The sequence below is a fragment of the Sorex araneus genome, chromosome 1, assembly GCF_027595985.1.
Source record: "Sorex araneus isolate mSorAra2 chromosome 1, mSorAra2.pri, whole genome shotgun sequence".
Lineage (NCBI taxonomy): Eukaryota > Metazoa > Chordata > Mammalia > Eulipotyphla > Soricidae > Sorex > Sorex araneus.
The window spans coordinates 355,056,942-355,081,546 of NC_073302.1; the positions used below are offsets into that span (position 1 = coordinate 355,056,942).

Here is a 24,605-nt window from a genome sequence, read left to right on the forward strand (position 1 = left end):
GGCCGCACGCCAGGGCGCCCCAGAGAGAGGCGGCCGCCACTTCCGCGTCGCGCCGCCCGAGCCGAGCGCGGGCCGAGGCCGCTGCCCGCCGCCGGGGGCACTTGGAGGACTCAGAGCCGCCGCCGGCCCGCGCCGGGCGCCGCTGGGCTCGCAGCGAGGACGCCCCGCCGGCCGGATCCCGGCCGCGCCGCAGGTTCGGAGGCCGCCGCGGCCCGGCCCGCCCCGGTGCTCGCTGGTCGCCGCGCTGCCGTTTCGCCGCCGCCGCCGCCATGGCCGGGGTCTGACGGCCGGCCGCAGGCCGCACCCGCGCCGCGCTCCGCGGCGGGCCCTGGGCGATGCCGAGCAGCTCGGACACGGCGCTGGGGGGAGGCGGGGGCCTGAGCTGGGCGGAGAAGAAGTTGGAGGAGCGCCGCAAGCGCCGGCGGTTCCTGTCCCCTCAGCAGCCGCCGCTGCTGCTGCCGCTCCTGCAGCCGCAGCTCCTGCAACCGCCGCCGCCCCCGCCGCCTCTGCTCTTCCTGGCTGCTCCCGGCACGGCCGCCGCCGCAGCCGCCGCCGCCGCGGCCTCCTCCTCCTGCTTCAGCCCCGGGCCCCCGCTGGAGGTCAAGCGGCTGGCGAGAGGCAAGAGGCGCCCGGGAGGGCGGCAGAAGCGGCGCCGCGGGCCCCGTGCCGGGCAGGAGGCGGAGAAGCGTCGCGTCTTCTCGCTGCCCCAGCCGCAGCAGGACGGCGGTGGCGGCGCCAGTAGCGGCGGGGGTGTGACCCCGCTGGTGGAGTACGAGGACGTGAGCTCCCAGTCCGAGCAGGGGCTGCTGCTGGGGGGTGCCAGCGCGGCCGCGGCGGCGACGGCTGCCGGGGGAACGGGCGGCGGCGGCGGGAGCCCGGCCTCGCCGGCGGGCGCCCAGCGGCGCGGGGACGGCCCGGAGCGCCGGGCCCGGCGGGAGCGGCGCGGCAGCAGCGGCCGCAGCAAGGAGCGCCACCGCGAGCACCGGCGGCGGGACGCGCAGCGCGGCGAGGCCGCGGGCCGCGGGCGCCACGGGGCCGACGAGCGCGGCGACGCGGCCAAGAGCGGCAGCAGCAGCAGCAGCGGCGGCCGCCGCAAGAGCGCGTCGGCCACGTCCAGCAGCAGCGGCGGCCGGCGCGACCGCGAGCTCAAGGCGCACCGCAGCCGGACTAAGGCGGCCAAGGAACCGCCGTCGGCCTACAAGGAGCCGCCCAAGGCCTACCGCGAGGACAAGAGCGAGCCCAAGGCCTACCGGCGCCGGCCGCGCTCGCCCAGCCCGCCGGGCGGCCGCGACGACAGCCCCGTGTCGCACCGCGCCTCGCAGGGCCTGCGGGGACGCAAGTCGCCCAGCCCGGTGGGTGGCAGCCCCTACGCGCGGCGCGCGGCGCGCTCGCCCAGCCCCTACAGCCGCCGCCGCTCGCCCAGCTACAGCCGCCACAGCTCGTACGAACGCGGCGGGGACGTGTCCCCCAGCCCCTACAGCAGCAGCAGCTGGCGCCGCTCCCGGAGCCCCTACAGCCCCGTGCTCAGGTGAGGCCGGCCGCGGGCTCCCGCGCACTTTCCCTCCCCTCCCTGACTGCCCTTCCCCCTCCCCGCTCCCTTTCTCTTCCTCCCCTTCTCTCTCGCCTTCTCCCCCCAGACCCTCCTTCCTCCGTCCCTTCTCCCTCCCTCTCCCTCCTCTTGCCCCCTTTTACCTCTCCCTCCTTTTATCCTCCTCTCCCCTCCCCCCCCCACCTACATGAGTTTGGGTAGAACTAGAGGTTGTTGGCATAATTTTGGAAATTCATCAAAATTAAGAGGTTTCCTTTTTGGAAATGAGGAATTGACCAGTGTTTGGGGGCTGGATTTTGTAAGGAATAGTGGGAATCAAGTGCTGATGTCAGACTTGGATGTGGATTGCGAATGTTTCCAGGGATTATCAGGCAGCCTTTCCATAACGCTTATTCTCTTAAGGAGGCTGGTGTGTGTGTGGGGGGCGGAGAGGGGTGCGGGGGGGGAGAGGGGTGCCACACTTGTGGTGGCACTTGTGTTGAAGCTCTTGGTTCTAAATTCTGAACATTAGGAAACGATGTGTTCTGTGATTTTAACTATGTTTGGATGGTTTTGTTTACGTCTTTCAAGGTCAGTATTGAAAACTGTCAAGATTGGTTTCTGTGTTCCTGTGTGTGCAATGTATACTCTGGTGAAATCCATTGTGACCCAGAAGAGTATCTTGCTGCCTGGAGAATTTATAAGCCTGTTCTCCTTAAGGTTGACAAAATCTTTCAAAAATCTCTAAAAAGTGTCATTTAAATCTAGTGAAATTGAAGTAAATCTTTTATGTAGCTGTGTGGCTTTGCTTGTTATACAATATTATTTTCCAAACACCTGTGTGCGATCGTTTCCATCTTACCTACCCGGTAAGCAAATGGAAATGAAGCTAACTTTTTATTAGTTTACATTTTTCTTACATTCCTGGAAATGTCTGAGAATTCTAGGCTGTTCTGTATTACAAAATGATCTTTGCATCGCTTGCTTTTCCTATTCACTTTAACTTTCAGTAATCTTAAATGAGTTCTGAGCAATGCTTAGAATTACTTAGAGTGAATTTCAGTACTGAATAAACCTGTAAAATCAGCTGACCTCTTCTAAAGTCATGTAAAGAGGTGACCTGAGTAGAGGTTTGTCTTCGTAACCAAATGTCTCTATACATCCCATTCTTAACTGTTCAAGTACACTTAACATGCTGCTTTAAGCCTTAAGCAAAGTCCATCAGCACTGAAAATTCATTTTAGAAACTTGGCCTTTAAAATTTGTAGGGCCATGTCTTCTACTTTTGGTTAAAATATTTTGGATTAGCCCAAAAAGTTGCTTTTTTTTTTTTTTTTTTGCAGTTCAGTTAGAATCAGATTAGGTTAAGTTTCAAGATTGCAGAATGCCCATTTTAAGTGTATGATGCGATTTTTAACAATCTTGTGGCTTATCAGACTATTGGATAGCTGCTTTCTTCAAGATTTTTTATTGTATGATGGATATAGTGCTGTGTGTTTTATATGTGGTTGTTTGAGTGGTTCGGATTAACAGATACTTCTTGAGTATTTCCAGGTACCTTTCTAGAAGTTGTAATTTGTCTTTGAGTAACGACATAAGCCTTATGAAGCTTATTTCTAAAAGACCTTTTTTTAGCTCAGTCTTTTTGGATATTTATATTGACCACAAGTAAAGGGTTGGATGTGTGTGGAAGGAGCTATAGAATACCTTGGCCAGCCTTTCTGATAGCTGGCCATTTAGTGTATACCTTACTACATTTAGAGGTTAGAAGATGAAATATTGAGATGGTTTGTTCGTTCCTTAGATTTGGTTCTAGGATTCTAACATTGGTTTATCCAGTTGTCTTAGCAAAATTCTTGGAGAACAGGTTTACAAAACTACCAGAGAAATTCTTCTAAAAGTGTTACTTTTTTGAAGGCTGAATGAAAATATTTTGTAAACTACAGAAATACTATCAGAAATATTACTGTCACTGTCATCCCGTTGCTCATTGATTTGTTTGAGCGGACACCAGTAACGTCTCCATCGTGAGACTTATTGTTACTGTTTTTGGCATATCGAATACGCCACGGGTAGCTTGCCAGGCTCTCTGAGAGGGGTGGAGGAATCCAACCTGGGTCGGTTGGTGCAAGGTGAACGTCCTGCCTACTGCGCTATCTCTCCAGCCCATCAGAAATATAGTTTGGAAAATTAGAGTTTTTTATATTGAAACAGGAGTATGCATCCATATAACATACTGCTTACCACAAATTAAAATCTTTTGGAATGGTACAGAAAGTTTTACTCTTTAAACTAAAGACAGTTGCCATGTTTTGGATCTTCTCTAGTCCAGGAAACTCATTTTTCTTAAAGGTACAGTGTTTCAGACTTTTTAAATTAATTCGCAGCTAAAATTGTTGATTGAAAAAGGTTTTTGATGGCCAGAGACAACAGCAGGTCTGGTTGTTTCCTTGCATGTGACTGATTTGGGTTTGATCCTGGCCATCCAGTGTGGTCCCCTGTGCATTGCCAGGAGTATTCCTGAGGGCAGAACCAGGAGTAACCCATGAGCACCGCCGTATGTGGCCCAAAAAGCAAAAAATAAAATTCTGTAAAGAAAAAGAAATAATTTTTATTTTTATTTATTTATTTTTTTCTTTTTGGGTCACACCTGGCGATGCACAGGGGTCACTCCTGGCTCTGCACTCAGAAATTACTCCTGGCGGTGCTCAGGGGACCATATGGGATGCTGGGAATCAAACCTGGGTTGGCTGCATGCAAGGCAATTGCCCTAACCGCTGTGCTATCACTCCAGCCCCAGAAAAAGTAATAATTTTTAATGTAGTGCCCTATTACTATTTTGGAACAAGTGACTGAATTCAGTTGACCAGTTTATTGCAAAAATTTTTTACTTTTAGAATTTAGTAGTTATGGTAGGTGCTCCAGCCCTGTGCACCGGGGTTGGAGCCATAGCACAGCGGTTAGGGCGTTTGCCTTGCACGCAGCCAACCCGGATTCGATTCCTCAGTCCCTCTTGGAGAACCTGGCAAGCTACCGAGTGTATCCCACCTGCATGGCAGAGCCTGGCAAGCTCCCCGAGGCATATTCGATATGCCAAAAAACAGTAACAGCAAATCTCACAATGGAGACGTTACTGGTGCCCGCTCAAGCCAATCGGGACGGCAGTGCTATGGTGCTACAGTGGTAGGTGCTCTGTGTTGCTTAGAGAATAGACTCATTACTGGTTTGTGAACTCCATAAGGCAATTAACCTTTCTTGACATCAATAAATTCCTTATGCTCAGCATAGCACAAGTGAACTTAATATTTGTTGAATGGGTAATTAAAAGGATGGTTGTGTATTGGCCAATATTATTTTAGACCTGTGATATATAAATCTAATAAACAGACTATGTATTATGTTGTAAGAAATCAGTAGTGTTAACTTTTGCTGTCCTGCATGGAGTTTGTGTATTAATGATATATAAGTACAGGTACATATTAGAGGGGGTGTTTGGACCAGACCTGGTGTAGTCACCGCCAGCTACTGTTGACTCTGATCAGGGCCTACACCTGATGGTGCTGAGGCTGCTGTTTGGTGCCAGGGATCGAATTGGGGGCCACTGCACGCGAGGGAATGATTTGCCTTGTTCCCTGTTCTATCTCTGCAACCCAAGTGTAGATGTTTTAAAAGAAATATATATACATTTGAAATAATTTATTGAAACTATGGTATGAAGATTTTTCATTTTGTAAAGACTAATTGATCTCTGCTTTATCAACTGATTTTTGTCTTCAGTCATATGCTTACGCTCTTATTTCCTAAGTTTCTTCTTAGTGCAGGGCTTGGAAGTTATTTTGGTTTTGCTGGGATCAAACCTGGCTTCTGCTATGCAAAAAAAAAAAGTGTCCTCTAGCCCCATGAGAGTGACCTGCCTGATGCTCATTAGTCCCTTCTTAGCTTTGCTTTTTGCTCTATGTAATCATCTTTCCATTTTTTTTTTCTCCTTTTTTTTTTGGTGGGGTGATGGTGGTGGTAGTGCTCAGGTTCAAACCCAGTGCCTCCTACATACTACGTGCCCACCTTATCACCGAAACCCTTTTTCTTTGTTACTTGGCATTTCTCCGTTACTTAGAAAAGGGAGGGAATGACACTGACATTTAGGTCTTGATATATGCTGGGTACTGATCAGCAGTGTACAATGACTTCAAATTTCTAGTGATATTTCAGACATTCCCATTGATAGGTTAGAAAACAAGTTCAAAAAAGTTGTAATTCCTTCCAGCACGTTGCTTTACATAAGTCCAAACACATTTTTTAGACACATGCTTATTAAACTTGGTGGTGATTGTTCAGTGTTTCATCTTGATCTGAAGTCACTCGAGCCAGATCAGTACAGTGAATTGTTTTATGTAGTCTATGGAAAATCCCTATTATGGCATAATATCAAGAATCTAAAGATAGGTGAACCCTATATGAAAGTAAGTGAACTTAATAGCATTTCCCTGAGATATGAAGTACTTCTGTCATAAGTGAATTAGTGTTTCTCCTAAAAACAAATTGTGAAAAGTATGTTCTAGAATTTTAAAGTGCTGCAATTTGTAGAATGCTACCAATTTGATGTGTAATAGAAATGTCATGAGTATCTTTCAGATAAATGGAACATTTAAAAAGCATTTTAAAGGTGTGAGAGCTAGTGAGGGGCTGGAGTGATATGGTATTGCCTTATATGCGGTGACACTCCAGATGGTCGCTCCTGAGCCCACCAAGAGTGATCCCTGAGCCAGGACTCACTCCCGACCACCAATGTGGGTAGCTCCAAAACAGACAAGACCTGAGTGAAAAGCCCTGGGTTTAATCTGTGCTGCTTCTTTCCCTGTACCAGTACCAAGTGTTGCTCTCTCTGCTTATGGTAATAGAAAAATAAACAAGACTCAATCAGAAAACTTAAGTGAGATGTCTTAAGATTCTAAATCTGTGATTTCCTTCTGAAGATGATCTTTTGTGTCCCTTTCCTCTGACCTATCTTAATTGATAATCAGTTCTTAACCTAATTTTCTTATTTTTTAAAAAATTGTTATGGTGTAGGTAACATGGTTACAGTTGTATTTTTTGTTTTGTTTTTTTCAATATTCCTTTCCATTTTCAGGGCTTTAGTTCAAGGCACTCTTCAAAGATTTTGTTTTTCTTTTGTCATTCTTCCCAATTCTTTAATGATAGAGTATTGTCAAAATCTTGGTTGGAGTTTGTCACTTTCATTATATAATCGAGCCCAAATTTTTAATGCATAGTCACATAATGCTTTTAATAATCTGATCCAAATTTTATCTGAATTCTACTTTAAGAGGTATTTTTATTTTTCTGGATTTTCTTTAGTTTTGCCTGTTCTCCTTGGGCCACACCTAATGATGCTTAGGAATCATTTCTGGTCATGCTCAGAGGACCACAAGGGATACCAGCAATCTAACCTGGGTTAGCTACATGCTGAACAAGTGCCTCACTTGCTGTGCTATCTCTCCGGCTTCTCTTGGCTTTCCCCCCCTCACCTCTAGCTTTATGTTTAAAACCTAACAAACTCCTAATATTTTATGTTTTTTCTTTACTTGACTAGAAAAAGTGAATTTCCTTTCCTGTATTATTCCTATAGAGCTTTATCTTTATTATAGATGTTAATGTTTTTAATTTAAGGAGCTGGAGCAGATAGGATGCTTGCCTTGCCTTGATTCTGGTTTGATTCCTGGTATCCCACATGGTCTCTCGAACACCACCAGTGCAGAGCCATCAGTAACTCAAGCACCACTGAGTGTGCCCTTCCCCCCCCAAAGTGTAATAAATTGTTTTGCTGGCTACATATGTTTCCCCAACCAGATTGCAGTCTCTTAGAGGAACATTTCAAGGCATATTTATTAGTTGTTGAATTAATTTAGATAGCGTTTTTTCTTACCCAGATTAATGCACACCAGTATTTGCACGGATTTTAGTTACATTTATAAATTTACTTGCTATTTTGATATTCATTAGGATGAGATAATTACTTTGGCTTGTAAGGAGGGAGTGAGTAAAGGATGCTAGGAGGGTCACTTTTAGTGTAGAGTAAATTCTGGTCAAGTATTTTTGCATTTTTTTGTATTGGTCAGGATTAATTAGGTAATTCTTGGTAAAAATTTAAATATCAGTAGACTGCTATTTGAGGTTTTGCTTTCTAAAATGCCAGTTGCATACTAATGTTGTGTGATATAATTTGAGGTTATTTTAATATTTTAATCTTTATCCTGTGCAGTATAAATAGCACTTAAGTTTTTTGGTCTGTTTCTGGTTGGCTTTATTTTGTGCATAGGTTTGTAAGCTTCTACTTTTAAAGTAAACGTTGGTATCAAAGAGTATGGCTTACTGTGTTTTTGTTTCTTGAATTTATGGCACATCTGAATTGTGGAACAACTGTGTTTTTACATCTGGAAAAATGACAATTAGAGGATAATGTAGATGAGAGGATAAAGTTAAGGTCGGAACTGAAGTTTACATAAAGTGGAAATGGAAAGGTTAGTTAGAGGAACTGAAAGTGTAACTGGGCTGCACACACTGTGTGCCTCCCTACTTTCTGTTCCTGCTTTTTCAGCTGCACAAGGGCCCTTTCACTTATGGTATATTCGCATCCCAAATTAAATTTATGTAACCTTAGATTTTTTTTGTTTGTTTTTCTGTTCTTGTGGTATTTCCTTTTTCTGCTGCTGCTCTCTTCGTTATTTTTCACCTGTTCATAAAGATAATATATGGGTATAAAACTACATTTTCAATACTGTAGAGAAAGGTTTTCTTAAATCCAATCACCTGAATATGAACACCCTGGACATTGTGATAAATGCACTACCTATGTGTGTATATAAATATAAGAAAATGTTATTTTTGTATAAATGGGAACATTATTCATAATATATTTTCTCCCCTTATTTTTTATTTAAAGCACAGTGATTTATAGTACTGTTAATAGTAGTCTCAGGCATGCTCTGTTCTGTAGTCTATTTATTTGCTTCTAGTTTTCTATTGGTACATATAAATTGTTTGACCAAGTCTTTGCCAGGCTTTTAGTTGTTGGGTCAAAAAATGGTACGTACATTTGTAATTTTGGCCAGTGACAAATTGCAATCCCATCCCCTTTGATTTGGTCTTTTTTTGGGCCACACCCAGGGGTGCCCAGGTTTACTATTGACTCTGCACTCAGGGGTCACTCTTGGTGGACTTGGGGTCCTGTGTGACTTTGGGTCGGCCACATGTGCAAGGCAAGCTCCCTATGCTTCGTACTACTGCTCTGGCCTCTGACTGCCAAATTTCCTTTAGAAGAATTTGTCAACTTTTATTTCTCGGTAGTGTGGATGTGCCCTTTTCTGTGATCTTCATTATTTGGAGTAGTCAAGCATCCCGTTATTGTTTTAATTTAATTTACGTTATCTAAAAAGGCTGTTTATTTTTTTTTATGTATTTATTGATTCACCTTAGTTTTGACTTTATTAGAGATAAGCTATTATCTTTTGGGGTTACTGTAAAAGTTGCATACTCTAGTCTTCCTTCCCAGTTCTAATGAGTTGTTTATTGGTCCTTTTGTAGTGGTGTTTAGTTCATTCTTCTTTTGTTGGAAACTGCTTAATTTAACATCCTTTTTGTTGGGTGGCTTGCTTGGGTTTTTTTCTTCCAGACCCTTTTTTTTTTTTTCCTTTTTGTCTTCTCTTCGTGGTAATGACTATCCCATTGGGTTTACAGTTGCCCACCTGCACTCCAGGTCTAGGTGCTCAACTGCTTTTGCCCGTGTGTTGCTTGCCCTTCCTGGCCCAGACACTTGCCTGTCTTTAGTTTTGATACTCCTCAGGGGTCACACCCCTTAGTGGGATGCTTATACACAGCTGTGTTAGGAGCTGCTGCTCCAGGATCACAGGTGGAGTTGTTGGGCTCAAATTGCAGAGCTGAAAAGATAACAGTTTCAAATTGAAGAGAACGGAAGCAATTTGAAGAAGGGAATTTGTTTTTGCTTAAGTGACTGGATTTTGAAGTCCAGAAGGAATTCAAAGTCCAGTGTTTGGTCTTTCCTAAACACGATCAAAGCATATGGTAAATAAACATACCAATGAAATGGTAAATTATATGGTTTGCATAAGGAAATATCCAGAGCTAGAGATGCACAGGAGGCAAGGCACATACCTTGCCTAAGGCCAACCCATTTTCATCTTGGCACTACCTATAGTCATTTGTCTGAATGCCACTGAGTATGGCTCCCAAACCAAAAACAAAAAAAGAAAGAAAATACCTACTACCTCTCAATAAAAAGCAACCTGAGCATCCAATAGTGTTGATGCTAGCTAGCTATAATATTGACCAGTGAGTGAATTTATAGTGATTACTGCAATACTAATAAAAAGTATGGGCCTAGTTTCTCCCTTCACCCTACCATCTTAACCTTTTTTTTCTTCTTTAAGAACACATTTTAGGCATATCTCAGGGAATCATGAAGTGAGCGCAGATATATAGTGAATTGTAACTTGTAGGCCTGAGCAATAATGTAAAAAGTTAGCTATATCTTTTTTCCTATTCTTAGATTTATATAAGAAATGTAACAAATGAAGTATATAGCAGTTGCTTAAACAATGTGCAACTGCTGTATATAAAAACAAAATATGGCCCTTTTTTCTAAATAAAGGTATTCTAACTGATGCAGAACTAATTCTTTTTTTTTCTTGATGACCTGGACCTGGTTTTATGATGCATCATGTCAGCCTACAGTGGCGATTTCCAACATGTTAAATAAGGGCTTACTGTATACTTTCAGAACAAAGAGCATTCCAGATTTAGTGGTATTTTTCTTGATTTTAAAAATAAAAGTTTTTGTGAGTTCTATTTTTTGTGAGTTCTAATTCTCACATCTCTATTTACTTCAGTTTTAAGTGATACTCTCAATAGACTTTCACAGAATTGAGAACCTTTACTAATTTCAGAATGCTTTAACTAACAATCTCTCCTCCCCCCAAGCCAATAGACAATAGAAATTCATAGTAATCACTTTCCATTATCACCTTTTCCAGGCCCTGACACCATTAGTATGATTTCTGTCTTTATGGATTTGCTTTTTTGGGTGTGTTTTGGGGCTACACCAGCTGTGCTTAGGACTTAACTCTTGGCTTTGTACTTAGGGAACACTCTTGGCTGAACTGTTGGGACCATATGGGGTGCTGTGTTTGCCATGTGTAAGGCAAATGCACTGTGCTATCTCTCTGCCTCCTGGATTTGCTCATTCTGTTTATTTATTTTTACGATTTTTATACATTTTATTTTCAGAAAGTAGTTCTCAATAGTTCATCATAGATAATATTCTAACACCCACCCAAACAGCGAGCATCTTCCCACCACAGTAAGAGGCAAGTGTGTGAAGATTGTTTCATTCATTCTGGGGCCATTTAAGCCTGTATATACAAGAATATAAGCAAGTATGTTAAAACCAAACACACGCATGCTACTTCAGGTACATCAGTGGGCTAGAGTATAAGAGGTCCCGCGGCCACAAATGCAGCTGCGTGCTCCAGGAAATAACTGCATCGCTCTCTTCCAGAAGCTTTATTTTATAGTCTCTGGATCTTGGCCATTAATGAATGAGATTACATGGTGCTGGCGGGGGTGGGGGCAGTTTGTGGGTGTGACTGCCAAGCTACTGGAAAACTGGGGACCTGGGTGGAGGAGGCCAGTCCCAATCCGAGCATGCTTGGAGATCTCAACCATGGGTCCCGCATACCTGGGTTCCTCTGTGGGTTCCTTCATGGGTAAGGCTCATCCAAGCATGTGGAGAGTGGCCTTGAGCATGGCTGTGGATGGGTTCTGGAGGTTTTCCGCTTCCAGGGCTCTGCTTGGGGTGGGGAGAGAAACTCAGCCCACACCCCTCCCAGGGGCCCCCGTGAAGACAGCCTGGCACAGAGCCGGAAGATACTGCCAGATTTGCTTATTTTGGACGTAAACTGTCAGTTATATGAATGGATTCATACAGCTTGAAATATGCTTTGGTACTTAAGCATAAAGTATTTAAGGTTGAATTGTTAAAATTTGTATTAGTACTTGGCCCTTTTTACTTTGCTTTTGAGTCAACATGGTAGTGCTCCTGGGATTATGGTGCTCAGGTGATTGTACTGTTCAAAGGATGGAACTTGGCCTCATACATAACTGTTCTCAGTGCATCGAGCCATTTTTCTGGCCCTACTCATTGCCCTCCCTCCCCGTCCCCTTTTTAATCTTGGAATAATATTCCATTTTATGGGTAGATCACATTTACTGTGAGTGATGAATATTTAGGTATTTTGGCTATTACGAATTGTGCTGCTACATACAAATAGTTGTATGTAGTTTTTGCATGGAGATTATTTATTAATTTATTTATTTTTGCTTGGTCTTCCCAGGCAGTGCTCAGGTGGCTTAGGGGCTGCTCTTGATAATACTTCATCACTGGGGAGATAGTTCAGTGTTTAGGTTCAGAGATGTGATACTGCTTTTCAAAAATTTTATTTTTATAAAGTTGTTCACAGTAATTTATTACATTTAATATTCCAGCACCAGTCCCTCCACATAGTTTGAATGTTTCCACCCTGAGCCCCATAGCCTGCCACCAAAGCAGGACCTAAATAATTTATTTGTATTGCTTGTTTTGAATAAAGCACTAAAAATGATCCAAAAAAGTTTCCTTAGAGAGACTGTGTGAAGATTGTTGTACTTTAGCCTGAAGATAATACATCCTTCTCTTGGTGCATCAGTGGTATAGAGTAGATGTTGCTCCAGGAATTCTAATATTTTAAATACGGTGACACAGCTGAGGTTAGTTGCTCTCTTCTGAGAGATTTATTTCTGAGACTCTGGATCATGGCTGTTAATGAGATTATGTTGCACCAGAGGCAGTTCCTGGGTGTGACCACCAAGCTACCAGAAGTACAAGGAAATGGGGGGAGGTTGCCCATTCCTGACTCCGTGAGAGCCTGGAGATTTCGGTCCCCGCATACCTGTTTTTTTCAGCAGATTCAGTCATGGATGAGGCTTGTTTGAGCCTGTGGAGACCTGCTGTGAGCATGGTGGTGTTTTAAGTTCTGGAGGTTTCAAGCTGTTGGGGCTGGTAGGGGAACTCACCTGCCTCCCTCTGGGTTGCCTGGTGTGGGGTTCAGAGGCATGTGAACTAGTTTTGGACTAGTTTTGCTGACTGCCACTAGGACTACATCCAGAGTGCTCAGGGCGACAGTGTATGGAAAATATTTTTATTTCTTCTGGTTATGTACTGAGAAGTGGAATCCCTGTTTTAAGGAACTCCTGAACATTTTTAAAATAGTGGCTGCATTTTTAATATTTTGACCAACTGTATAATTTTTTTTAAAATCTTGACAACAGTCTGTTTGACCATAGCCATTCTGGGATTTGATTTGGTTTTGTTTTGTATTTCAATAATAACTGATTCTGAGCATCTACTATGTATTGACCTTGTGTCTAATACACAAATTCTTTTTTTTTTAAATTTTTTAAAATTTATTTATTTTTAATTAGTGAATCACCGTGAGGGTACAGTTACAGATTTATACACTTTGTGCTTATGCTTCCCTCATACAAAGTTCGGGAACCCATCCCTTCACCAGTGCCCATTCTCCACCACCAGTAAACCCAGCATCCCTCCCACCCTCCCCAATCCCATCTCCCCCCACCCCACCCTGCCACTGTGGCAGGACATTCCCTTCTGTTCTCTCTCTCTAATTAGCTGTTGTGGTTTGCAATAAAGGTGTTGAGTGGCCACTGTGCTCAGTCTCTAGCCCTCATTCAGCCCGCAACTCCCTTCCCCCGCATGGCCTTCAACTACATTATAGTTGGTGATCCCTTCTCTGAGTTGCCCTTTCCCCAGAATGTGAGGCCAGCCTCCAAGCCATGGAGTCAACCTCCTGGTACTTATTTCTACAATTCTTGGGTGTTAGTCTCCCACTCTGTTATTCTATATACCATAGATGAATGCAATCTTTCTATGTCTGTCTTTCTCTTTCTGACTCATTTCACTCAGCATGAAACTTTTCATGCCGATCCACTTAAATACAAAATTCATGACCTCCTTTTTTCTAACAGCTGCATAGTATTCCATTGTATAGATGTACCAAAGTTTCCTCAACCAGTCATCCGTTCTAGGGCATTCGGGTTTTTTCCAGATTCTGGCTATTGTAAACAGTAATACACAAATTCTTTTCACATTTTATTTAGTTTTTGTTTCTGTAGCTGGGTATTTTAAAATTTTAAAAAATTTTTTGGGAGGGCACACCTGGCAGTGCTCAGGGCTTACTCCTGCCCTGTGCTTAGGGATCACTTCTAGCGGTTCTCAGGAGATTGTATGGGGGGTGTTGAGGATTGAACCCGGGTTGACTTTGTGCAAGGCATATGCCCTACCCTCTGTACGCTCACCCTGGCTTCTGTTGCTTTCTGTTGGAGTAATATTGGTGGTGCTAACCACTTCCGGCTCTATGTTCAGTGATTATTCCTGACAGTGCTCATGGTATCAATATGTGGTACTGGAAATTAAGCCGGGATAGGCTGCATGCAGGGCATGCCGCTTAAATTAAAACCTGTACTATCTCTCTGGTCCCTTTATACATTTTAAAATGGGATTTTCTTAATCATTGAATTCTGAGGCTTCTTATATATATTGTAGATACAGGATACATAATACGATTTGGCATTTCTTATCATAGAGAAAGGAGTTCTTAGATTCAGCCAAGTCATTTTAAGGTAGTACAAAAGAGTGAAAGATACCTTTCTTAATTAACTTTTCCATAAGCTCATAGGCTGTTGCTGTAACTTTAACTTTGGAAAAGTCACTGAGCCTCAGAATCATTTTTCTATGGATTTTTATGAGGGATGGGGTTGGTAATTGCTAATTGGGCATGCTTATCTTGTTTCTTGGATTGACTTAGGTAAATAACCAGGCATTTACCAATAAATGATGAATGATATGTAGATTTGAGTGAAAATTCTTTTATGTTTTCAGCAGAGCCTTGTCATGCAGTTCAGAGCATTATCTTTTTTGAACTCTAGTCTTTCTGCTTATAAAATTGCTAATGGTGCTTGCTTAATTAAAAAACAAAAACCTCAGAACAATGTAGATGCTATAAATAAGGGAGTTGTGAAATTATGGCACAGATACATAATTTGCAGTATAATTTGCAGGTATTTCTTCGCATTGTATTGTAGTGTTGATAGCTATTAAAGCATGGGCTTTAAAAAAATATTCAAAACAAATCTTGTTTAGAAGACCAACTATATGAGCCCCACAAAGATGTTGTTTTTCCATTTCTCCTTCTTTTACAACATTATTACACCTCATTAAAAACTTCGCCCAGATGTACAGAGAATGTTCCCTATATTTGTCTATGTTTGCCACTTGCATGTTTACATAGCCACCTACAAATATAGGTAGTAGCACTTCATTTCCCTCTTAGAAGTTTCACTATTCTTGATGTTCCTCTTAATCCACTAGGAGATGTTTGGGATCGAGAGTAAACTCACCATGACAAATGCTGTTGAGGAGTCACTGTGATCCAGATGTTGTGGGTCCCTGTCATGACTGGCGTGCCTACGGCAGAACTTATACTGTGGACTTATAAGGGAAATGATTGTCAGCAGCAGCATGACCTTCCTCTATAAGTTTTTTATTTTGATGACCTAGTTACTTTTTTCTTTAGTTGTTTTCTTTGATGTCATATGTAAGACAGAGGGTGTTACATAATGGATGTGCACAATTACTATTTAGCTCTTAAAATCATGGCCCTTGATTTGGTTTTAGTTATTTTTGTTATATAGTAAGAACTAGATTTTATGGTTTGAGAAGGGAGTATATTGGGGGTGTATATTGGGAGTATAATTTGGCCAAAATCTGAAGGAGAGGTAGATACAATATCAAGATTCTAGGAAAGCTGTTATCTCATTAGCTGGCCGCCATTCTGCTCCAACCAGACCTTACAGCTACCATCATTTGCTTATTGTTCTTGTTCTAAAAAACCTAGAGATTGGGTCCTGAAATGTGGCTTAAGTGATAGTGTTAACAGGCAGACCTTGCCTTTGCAAGGCCCTAGATTTGATCCAATTCCAAGGTTTGTACCAATCCAGTCCTGGCGCACTGTCCCCAACCACCGTCCCTTTAACACAACCATTGTTGCCTTTGTGTACTGCCCATTGTGCCTACTACCCATTCAAAATTTTAAGTGACCTCAGTCACTAAGTCTTGATGGGAAAGAGGAAATGTGGAACAAAGGGTTGAAGTTGTATCTTCAATGGCATAGCCATTGAGAAACCTAGCAGAGTTCATCTAAAATTTAGTGGAGCTCTTTTTAAATATAGATTCTGAACCAGGAGGCCTGGGTTGGGACCTTAGACATAGCTTTTGTGTGTGTGTGTGTCTGTAGCAGTAATTGCAGGAAGAGGCTAATATGAAGAAATCGGTTATTTTTAAGATGATATATAAGCTATAAGCTATGGAGGAGAGGCCTGTGAAACAGAACAGTCCTCTTGAGATGGAAAACTCCTCCCCAAATATGGCTTCATAAGTCCCTGAGACTATACATGGCAAAGGGAAGGGACTTTTATATGTCATTAAATTAGAGATTTTGAGATGAGGGGATTATTCCCGCTTATATAGGTGCTGCGTATCTAATAACAAGAATCTTTACAAAAGGAAGTAGGAGGGCTGGAGTCAGAGAAGGCCAGATTATAGCAACAGAGGGAGAGGAAATATGATGATGGAAGCAGAGGTCAGATTGATGCAGGACCATGAGCAAGTGAGAACATGAGACTACAAAAGTAGTCTGTAGGGTCTGGAGCAATAACACAGCAGGTAGGGCGTTTGCCTTGCATGCGGCCAGCCTGGGTTCGATTCCCAGCATCCCATATGGTCCCCTGAGTACTGCCAGGAGTGATTCCTGAGTGCAGAGCCAGGAGTAACCCCTGTGCATCGCCAGGTGTGACCCAAAAAGCAAAAAAAAAAAAAAAAAAGTCTGTAAATGAGTCAATATGATGATTTTATTTATTTGCACGTTACGAAAAGATCCCCATAGCCACTGTACTAAGTGTGTTCATCACCTCACGTGTCTACCTTCTTTGACTTCTTTGGGGGAGAGGATGAGAACACTTTAGTGCTATTCCCTTAGCAGTTTAATTTCACTCATTGCAGTAATTTTTTTCAGCTGTAGCTACCCTACTGCACTTGTGATTTTCAAAGTTTGTACTCTTTTTTCCTTTTTTCTCCCCTCTTTTTATCCCTGACTTCATTTAAATCCTGTGGTTTGTAAAGCCATCCATGATAGAGTTGTTCTGGCCACTTCTGGTCTCAGCACTAGCCCTCCCTCATTGTTTGCACTTCCCCACCTGCCCCACAAGCCTGCCCCTAGCAGGCACAGCATAATTTATTTCATATTGCTTATTAAAACAAAATAGTGAAGTGGAATTCATCAAAAAGTAGTTCAGTAAAAGAAAATATGTGAATATTGTTAAGCCTCACAATAGTGCTATTAAAGTCATTGTCCGAGGATTTGATTAGCTGTTTGTTGCTAGTGGAGCCTTCTGTGTTACTGTTTTTGCTTATTGAACTTGTGCTTCTGTGCTACTTTCTTTCCCCTCTGATGTGATGAGATCCTACTGAGCTGTCAGTATTACGAAATCCTCTGCCTGTGGATGTGGCTGTGCTATGCGGGAATTTAGGATCTGTAGAACTGGGACTCTTCTTGGTCTGTCCCCCTCCTGAGGTGGCCCCCAGAGCTCTCAGCCCAAATACCCGTGTACCTCTGACTTTCGTTGGTTTGGCCTCTTCCAGGATTCAAAGTTTGTACTCTTTTACTGACTTTTAACGTGTTCCTATTTCTTCCACTTCCTGCACCTCACAGTCACTTTTTCATGAGTTTGACTTTTCTTCATTTTCATTTTTTTAATTAAAAGTGGTTTTACTCAGACACTGATTTTTAAAGTTATTCATAATACAGTTTCAGTTTGTCTTATATGTTCCAACACCAACCCCCCCCAAAGTGTCAACTTCTTCCAACAATGTCCCCAGATTTCCTCCCACCACTCAGCTGCCTCCTTAATAGGTACCTTTTTTAATTTGGTGGTTGTTGTAGTTTGGGTCCCTTGTCTTTGACTCTGTGATTTAGATATAGACATTGATCTTGCCCCTACACCATCTTTGTGCCCTCAGCCCTTCACCCCTCTCCCTCTTTCTTCCTGTTCTTTTCCTTCTTTCCTTTTCTTAGTTACATTCCCTTGTCTTGTTATTTTAGGTGAGACAGCTAAGGGATCCTCTGGTGTTTGTCTTCCTTCTGATTTACTTTGCTTAACATGATATACATCCTAGTTGCAACATATTGCAGGATTTCATCATTCCTTGAAGCTTTAGTATTCCACTGTGTGTATGTGTCATATTTTCATTATCCATTTATAATACCATACAGGATTTGTCTTTTCCTCTGGTTTATTTCAGTTAGTATAATGCTGTCTAGGTGTTGAAAACAGCAGAATTTCCTCCTTTTTCTTTTCTTTTTTGTTTTTGTGAAGCAAGATAGTTTTTCTTGAGATATATTTAGAAAGATGTGAGGGGAGAGAAAGAGAGGAATACATTGTTATTATAGAGAGAAAGCAGAGGCTTCTCCAGAGTTATTTTTTATTTTTATTTATTTAATTTTATTTTTTTATTATTTAAATTTATTTTTTAATTAGTGAGTCACAGTGAGGGTACAGTTACAGATTCACACATTTTTGTGCTTCCCTCATGCAATGTTTGAGAGCCCATCCCTCCACCAGTGTCCATTCTCCACCACCAATGAATCCCGTTTCCCTCCCATCCCCCCAATCCCATTCCCCCACCCCACCCTGCCTCTGTGGCGGGGCATTCCAATTTGATATCGCTCTTTCCTTTTGAGTGTTGTGGTTTGCAGTAGGGGTATTGCGTGGTCATCCTGTTCAGTCTCCAGTCTACTTTCAGCACGCATCTCCCTTCCCGCGCAGGATCTCCAATCACATATTACTTGGTGTTCCCTTCTCTATCTGGGATGACTTTCCCCCAGCATGTGAGGCCAGCTTCCAAGCTATGGAGCCAATCTCCTGGTATTATATATTACTATTCTTGGATATTAGTCTCCTACTCTGTTGTTTTATATTCCACAGATGAGTGCAGTTTTTCTATGTCTGTCCCTCTCTTTCTGGCTCATTTCACTTAGTATGATACTTTCTATGTTCATCCACTTATATGCAAAGTTCATGACTTCATTTTTTCTAACAGCTGCATAGTATTCCATTGTATAGATGTACCAAAGTTTCTTTAACCAGTCATCTGTTCTTGGGCTCTCGGGTTTTTTCCAGATTGTGGCTATTGTAAACAGTGCTGCGATGAACATATAAGTGCAGATGTCATTTCGACTATACTTTTTTGTTTCTCCAGGATATATTCCCAGAAGTGGTATTGCTGGATCAAATGGAAGCTCAATTTCTAATTTTTTGAGAAGCGTCCATATTGTTTTCCAAAGGGGCTGGACCAGTCGGTAATCCCACCAGCAGTGTAGAAGGGTCCCTTTCTTCCCACATCCTCTCCAACAGCGGTTGCTTTTGTTCTTTTGGATGTGTGCCATTCTCTGTGGTGTGAGGTGGTATTTCATGGTTGTTTTGATTTGCATCTCCCTGATGATTAGTGATGCAGAGCATTTTTTCATGTCCCTTTGGGCCATTCGTATCTCTTCCTTGGAAAACTTTCTGTTCATTTCTTCGGCCCGTTTTCTGATGGGGTTGGATGTTTTCTTCTTGTAGAGTTCAACCAGTGCTTTATATACCCTTGATATCAACCCTTTATCGGATGGGTATTGGGTGAATATCCTTTCCCATTCTGTAGATTGCCTTTGTATTCTGGTCACTATGTCTTTTGCGGTTGCAGAAGCTTTTTAGTTTAATATAGTCCCATTTGTTTATCTCTGTTTCTACTTGATTGCTTAGTTCCGTGTTATCTTTGAAGATACCTTTAGCTTCAATATCGTGAAGGGTTTTGCAGACCTTGTCTTCTATGTACCTTATGGATTGTGGTCTGATGTTGAGGTCTTTAATCCATTTTGATCTGATTCTTGTGCATGGTGTCAGGTTGAGGTCTAAACCCATTCTTTTGCATGTGGTTGTCCAATTATGCCAGCACCATTTGTTGAAGAGGCTTTCCTTGCTCCACTTCACATTTCTTGCCCCCTTATCAAAGATTAGATGATCATACATTTGGGGTTGTGTGTAGGGATATTCCGCTCTATTCCATTGGTCTGCGGCTCTGCCTTTGTTCCAGTATCATGCTGTTTTAATTGTTACTGTTTTGTAGTAGAGTTTAAGGTTGGGGAGGGTGATGCCTCCCATCATCTTTTTCCAAGAATTGTTTTAGCTATCCGTGGGCGTTTATCATTCCATTTGAATTTCAGGATTGCTTGATCCATTTCTTTGAAAAATGTCGTGGGTATCCTTTTAGAGATCGTGTTAAATCTGTGTAATGCTTTGGGGAGTATTGCCATTTTGACAATGTTGATTCTCCCTATCTATGAGCGGGGGATATGTTTCCATTTCCTCATGTCCTCTTTTATTTCATGGAGTAGCATTTTATAGTTTTCTTTGTAGAGGTCCTTTACTTCTTTAGTTAAGCTGATTCCAAGGTATTTGATTTTCTGGGGGCACGATTGTGAACGGGATTGCTCTTTTCATGTCCCCAAGGCTTCTCCAGAGTGTAAATAAACAAGGAAGGAAACAGACAGGCACAGGGCAAGGTCTTGAAGAGCAGGCCTTCTTAAGGCTTCACAGTGTTCCTCTTTATCTTCTCTCCCTCCCTCATCACTATACCCCCCACACTATATTTGCTTCATCTGTTTATTGATGAACTCTTGAAATTTCCATACCTTGGGTATTGTGATTGTGAATTGTGCTGCAATAAACATGGAACCACAGATAGTTCTTGAGAAATTGGTTTTAGATAGTTCTTGAGAAATTGGTTTTGTTTTCTTATGGATATATAGCCAATGAAGAGTCATCTGATACTTTCAGTACTGATTTCTAGAGGAGCCTCCCCAATTTCCCATAGTGAGTACCAGTTTACATTCCCACACAACTTCCTTTTCTCTGCATTTCTTGCCAGTCTTTGTTACTTCTGGTCTTCTTGATAATAGACATCTTAGCAGGTGTGTGTGGTGATAAAACTTACTGTGATAATCTATTGATTTCCTTTATATTAATGATGTGAAATACTTTGCAGGTACCTTTCAGCACTTTGAATGACTTACTAGCAAAGATGTCTATACCAGTCACTTGTCCCTTTTATTTACTTATTTTTATTATTGAGTTTTGGGCTGTCGCCATAGCATAGCGGGTAGGGCGTTTGCCTTGCACACGGCCAACCGGGTTCGATTCCTCCGTCCCTCTCAGAGAGCCTGGCAAGCTACCCATGGTGTATCCGATATGCCAGAAACAATAGCAACAAGTCTCACAATGATTACTGGTGCCTGTTTGAGCAAATTGATGAACAGTGGGATGACAGTGCTACAGTGCTACTATTTTGAGTTTTGAGTTCCTAGTATATTTTGTAGTAGCTTAGCACATACATGACAGCTTGACTTTTCTGTTGTTGATGGTTTCCATATATATGTATTTATATATATACTTCCCCCCCCCCCTTTTGGGTCACACCTGGCAATGCTCAGGAGTTATTCCTGGCTCTGCACTCAGGAACTACTTCTGGTGGTGCTCAGGGGACCATATGGGATGCCAGGGATTGAACCCGGTTTGGCTGCATGCAAGGTAGACGCCTTACCCATTGTACTATCGCTCTGGCACCTTTCGTGTGTATTTTTTTTTTTTTAGTTTGATGTAGTTTTACTTCTTTTTGCCTTTTTAGCTTTGTTTTTTTGTAATGCAGAAATTGCTGCCAAAGTTAAGGAACTATCCCTGTTTCAGTTATATATGGTAAAGATAAGGATGCAGTTTGATTTTTTTTTTTTGCAGTTGACGTACAGTTGGCTTACTGTTTTCTCTTAAAGAGGTTATTCTTTATTATATCCTGAGCACCCTTGTCAAAAATTAATTGATCACATGTTCTTGGTTTTATTTATATATTCTTTAACTTGATTGATCTATATATCTATTTTTATGTCAGAACCTTAATGCTCAGAAGGCCTGGGGCTGCTTCAGGCCTCTGAGCATACTAGCTCCCCAGTCGGGTTGTCTTTGGGTTGGCCGGAGCTGTGGTGCTGCTGGGCCTTGCAGCGCAGGGAAGGGAGCGCCAGGGCCACAGTAGTAGTGCTGAGGAGATGGTGCAGCGCCAGTGGTCAAACTGGGGTCAGAACCCTGGCTTACTGCCTCAGTCCCAAACCCATACTTCACAAGTAATTTGACTGCGGTAGCCTTGTAAAAACAGTTTAGAATAAATAAAAAGAGATACTGCCAGCTTTGTTCTTCTTTCTCAAGATTACTTTGGTCAATCAGGTTATTTTTTGTGGCCATATGGATTTCAGGGTTGTTTTTTTCTATTTCTGTAAAACATAGAAAAACTTCTATCCTGTAATTTGAATTTTGATAAATATAGATTATACTTGGTTCATTTTAATGATACTTGTTGAGTACTTACAGTGTATGAGTATGAGAAATCTTCCGATACATTGGTTAAATGTTTTAGCGAGTATTTTTGTTGCTTTTGTGAATGGAATTATTATTTTAGTTTCACTTTCCGGTAGTTCTTTGTCAGTGTATAGAACTGCATCCGTTGAAATTGTATATTATGGCTTTATTGAATTAGTTTATTAGTGCTAACAAGTTTTTATGGGGCTGGATTGATAGCACAGTGGGTAGGGCGTTCGCCTTGCATGAGGCCGACTTAGGTTTGATTTCTCCACCCCTCTCGGAGAGCCCTGCAAGCTACCCATGGGGTATTCGATATGCCAAAAACAGTAACAACAAGTCTCACAATGGAGATGTTACTGGTGCCTGCTCGAACAAAATTGATGAACAAGTTTTTATAGTGTCTTTAAGGTTTTTCAGATTATAGTATCTGCAAATAAATGATTTTATTTTTCCTATCTCACTTTGTTGTTTTATCTTTCTTTGGCTTGACTAATTTGGTTAAGACTTCCAGTGCAGAATGGTGGTGGAATATGTGCACTGGTGAAGGGATGGGTGTTTGAGCATTGTATAACTGAGACTTTAACCTGAAAGCTTTGTAACTTTCCACATGGTGAATTAATAAAAGAATTTTTTTTTAAAAAAAAGACTTCCAGTGCAGTCCTGTGTTTCCTGTGCTTCATAGCAATATGCTAGTGATGAAACACAACCACAGTACTACAATGGCACGAATACTACTATAAATGAGGACAGTAAATAGTCCCTACTTATATTGCCTCGTTGTGTAATGGGCTGTACTGTCTAGGTTTCTGAGTCAACTTGACTTCAGCATTATAACATTCCTCAGATGGATCTCTGTTAATGCATGGCTTTGTTGGATAAAATAGTCAAGATTGGGCTCTCGTGTTACTGCTAATCTTAGAGGAAAGACTTTAACTAAAGCTTTAACTGTTAGCATCTGAATTTAGGGTAGAAAAAAACCTGGCTAAACTGAATTAGTGGCCACTGTTTTGGATATCACATGTAAAGGCTATTTCTATATTTAAAAAAAATGGTAAGAAACTTTAGGCTTAGAGGGTATGACTATGGATTTTTTTTTTTTTTCTTTTTGGGTCACACCTGGCAATGCACAGGCGTTACTCCTGGCTTTACACTCAGGAATCACCCTTGGCGGTGCTCAGGAGACCATATGGGATGCTGGGAATCGAACCAGGGTCGGCCGCATGCAAGGCAAACGCCCTACCCACTGTCCTATCACTCCAGCCCCGAGGGTATGACTGTGAATGGAGATCAGTCTTTAAAAATCTCTTAAAGTACCCTTCCTATATAATAAAGAATGTTGGTTTTTACTAATAACTTTCTTACAAAGATTTTGTCTTGGAGCAAATAAATGAGCAGTTTGTATTGATTTTTGCCTAATATCCTATCTCTTTTTTAATGTAAAACTTACTGATCATAAGTCTCTCAGTTCTATGAAACTAATGACCAAAAATCTTATTAGTGTAGGAGAGTTTAAGAAAAGTTCTTTGCTGTTACCTCAGATGAGGTGACAGTCTTTTTTCTTTTTCTTCAGTATGTTTTGCTACTCACACATATCTATTTTAGGGATAAAAACACAATTAATACCAGACATGTTTTGAGGAGGAAGAGTCTGAAAGGGGAAGAAATGAAAGATTTGACTAAGCTTTGGATGTAGAAGAGCACATGTTTTTCAAGGCCCTGGTTTTAATAGGTGGTACAAAGCAACAACCCTTTCCCCGGAAAACAGTACTAACAGATGTGTTGACTGCTTCATATTATGATATATTTAGTACCTATATTGAAGTTATTTAGGATACAATAAATTTATACTGAACTAAACATTCCATGAGTAATTGTAATTTGTTGGTTACTTTATTGGTATATGTAAGGAGTTTAATGTTTTCTTAACCTATGTTCCTATCAATCTAAGGTAATAGCACATAATAAATGCTTTCTGAAGAATGGGGTTTGTATGAAACAATAGCTGAATGCTGAATAGTAGTTGATCCTCGGTATATGCTAATATATATTTTTGAAAGAATATGAAAATTCTAAACTTAATATTATTTTATCATACTAGAGTAAGTAATACTCTAAACCTTCTCCTCCATACTCTTAAGGCAAGATATAAAGGAAAATATACATTTCTTCCCTTTCTCTCTAGTATTTAAATTTTGGGTTCCTAAAAGTTTATTTTCTTTATTTACCTTCTTCCTATAACTTGGAAAATTTCAGCAAGAACTCCTTCCTTAAAACTTTGTTACTATTGTTAACTACATTTATGTCAAAGATAAGAGTTAAGATTTGGCACTCATTTAGATCAGGTATGGTTCTAGAAGGAAGTGAAATATCACTCAGATGATTGGTTCAAGAGACTTTAATGAAATACTTACAGATAGAGGAACACACAGAGATATTTTCCTTTTTC

The 24,605-nt window shown here is 41.7% G+C and overlaps 1 protein-coding gene across 1 annotated transcript in view; it reads left to right on the forward strand.

The window, feature by feature from the left end:
* The first annotated feature begins 218 nt into the window (after positions 1-218).
* The window catches only part of CDK13 (cyclin dependent kinase 13), a 103,979-nt gene continuing 79,592 nt past the window's right edge, over positions 219-24,605 (forward strand). The window contains exon 1 of the mRNA XM_012932347.2: positions 219-1,528. Within this exon, the coding sequence (XP_012787801.2) occupies positions 336-1,528 (1,193 nt within the window). The 5' untranslated portion in view covers positions 219-335. The remainder of the gene's footprint in view (positions 1,529-24,605) is intronic.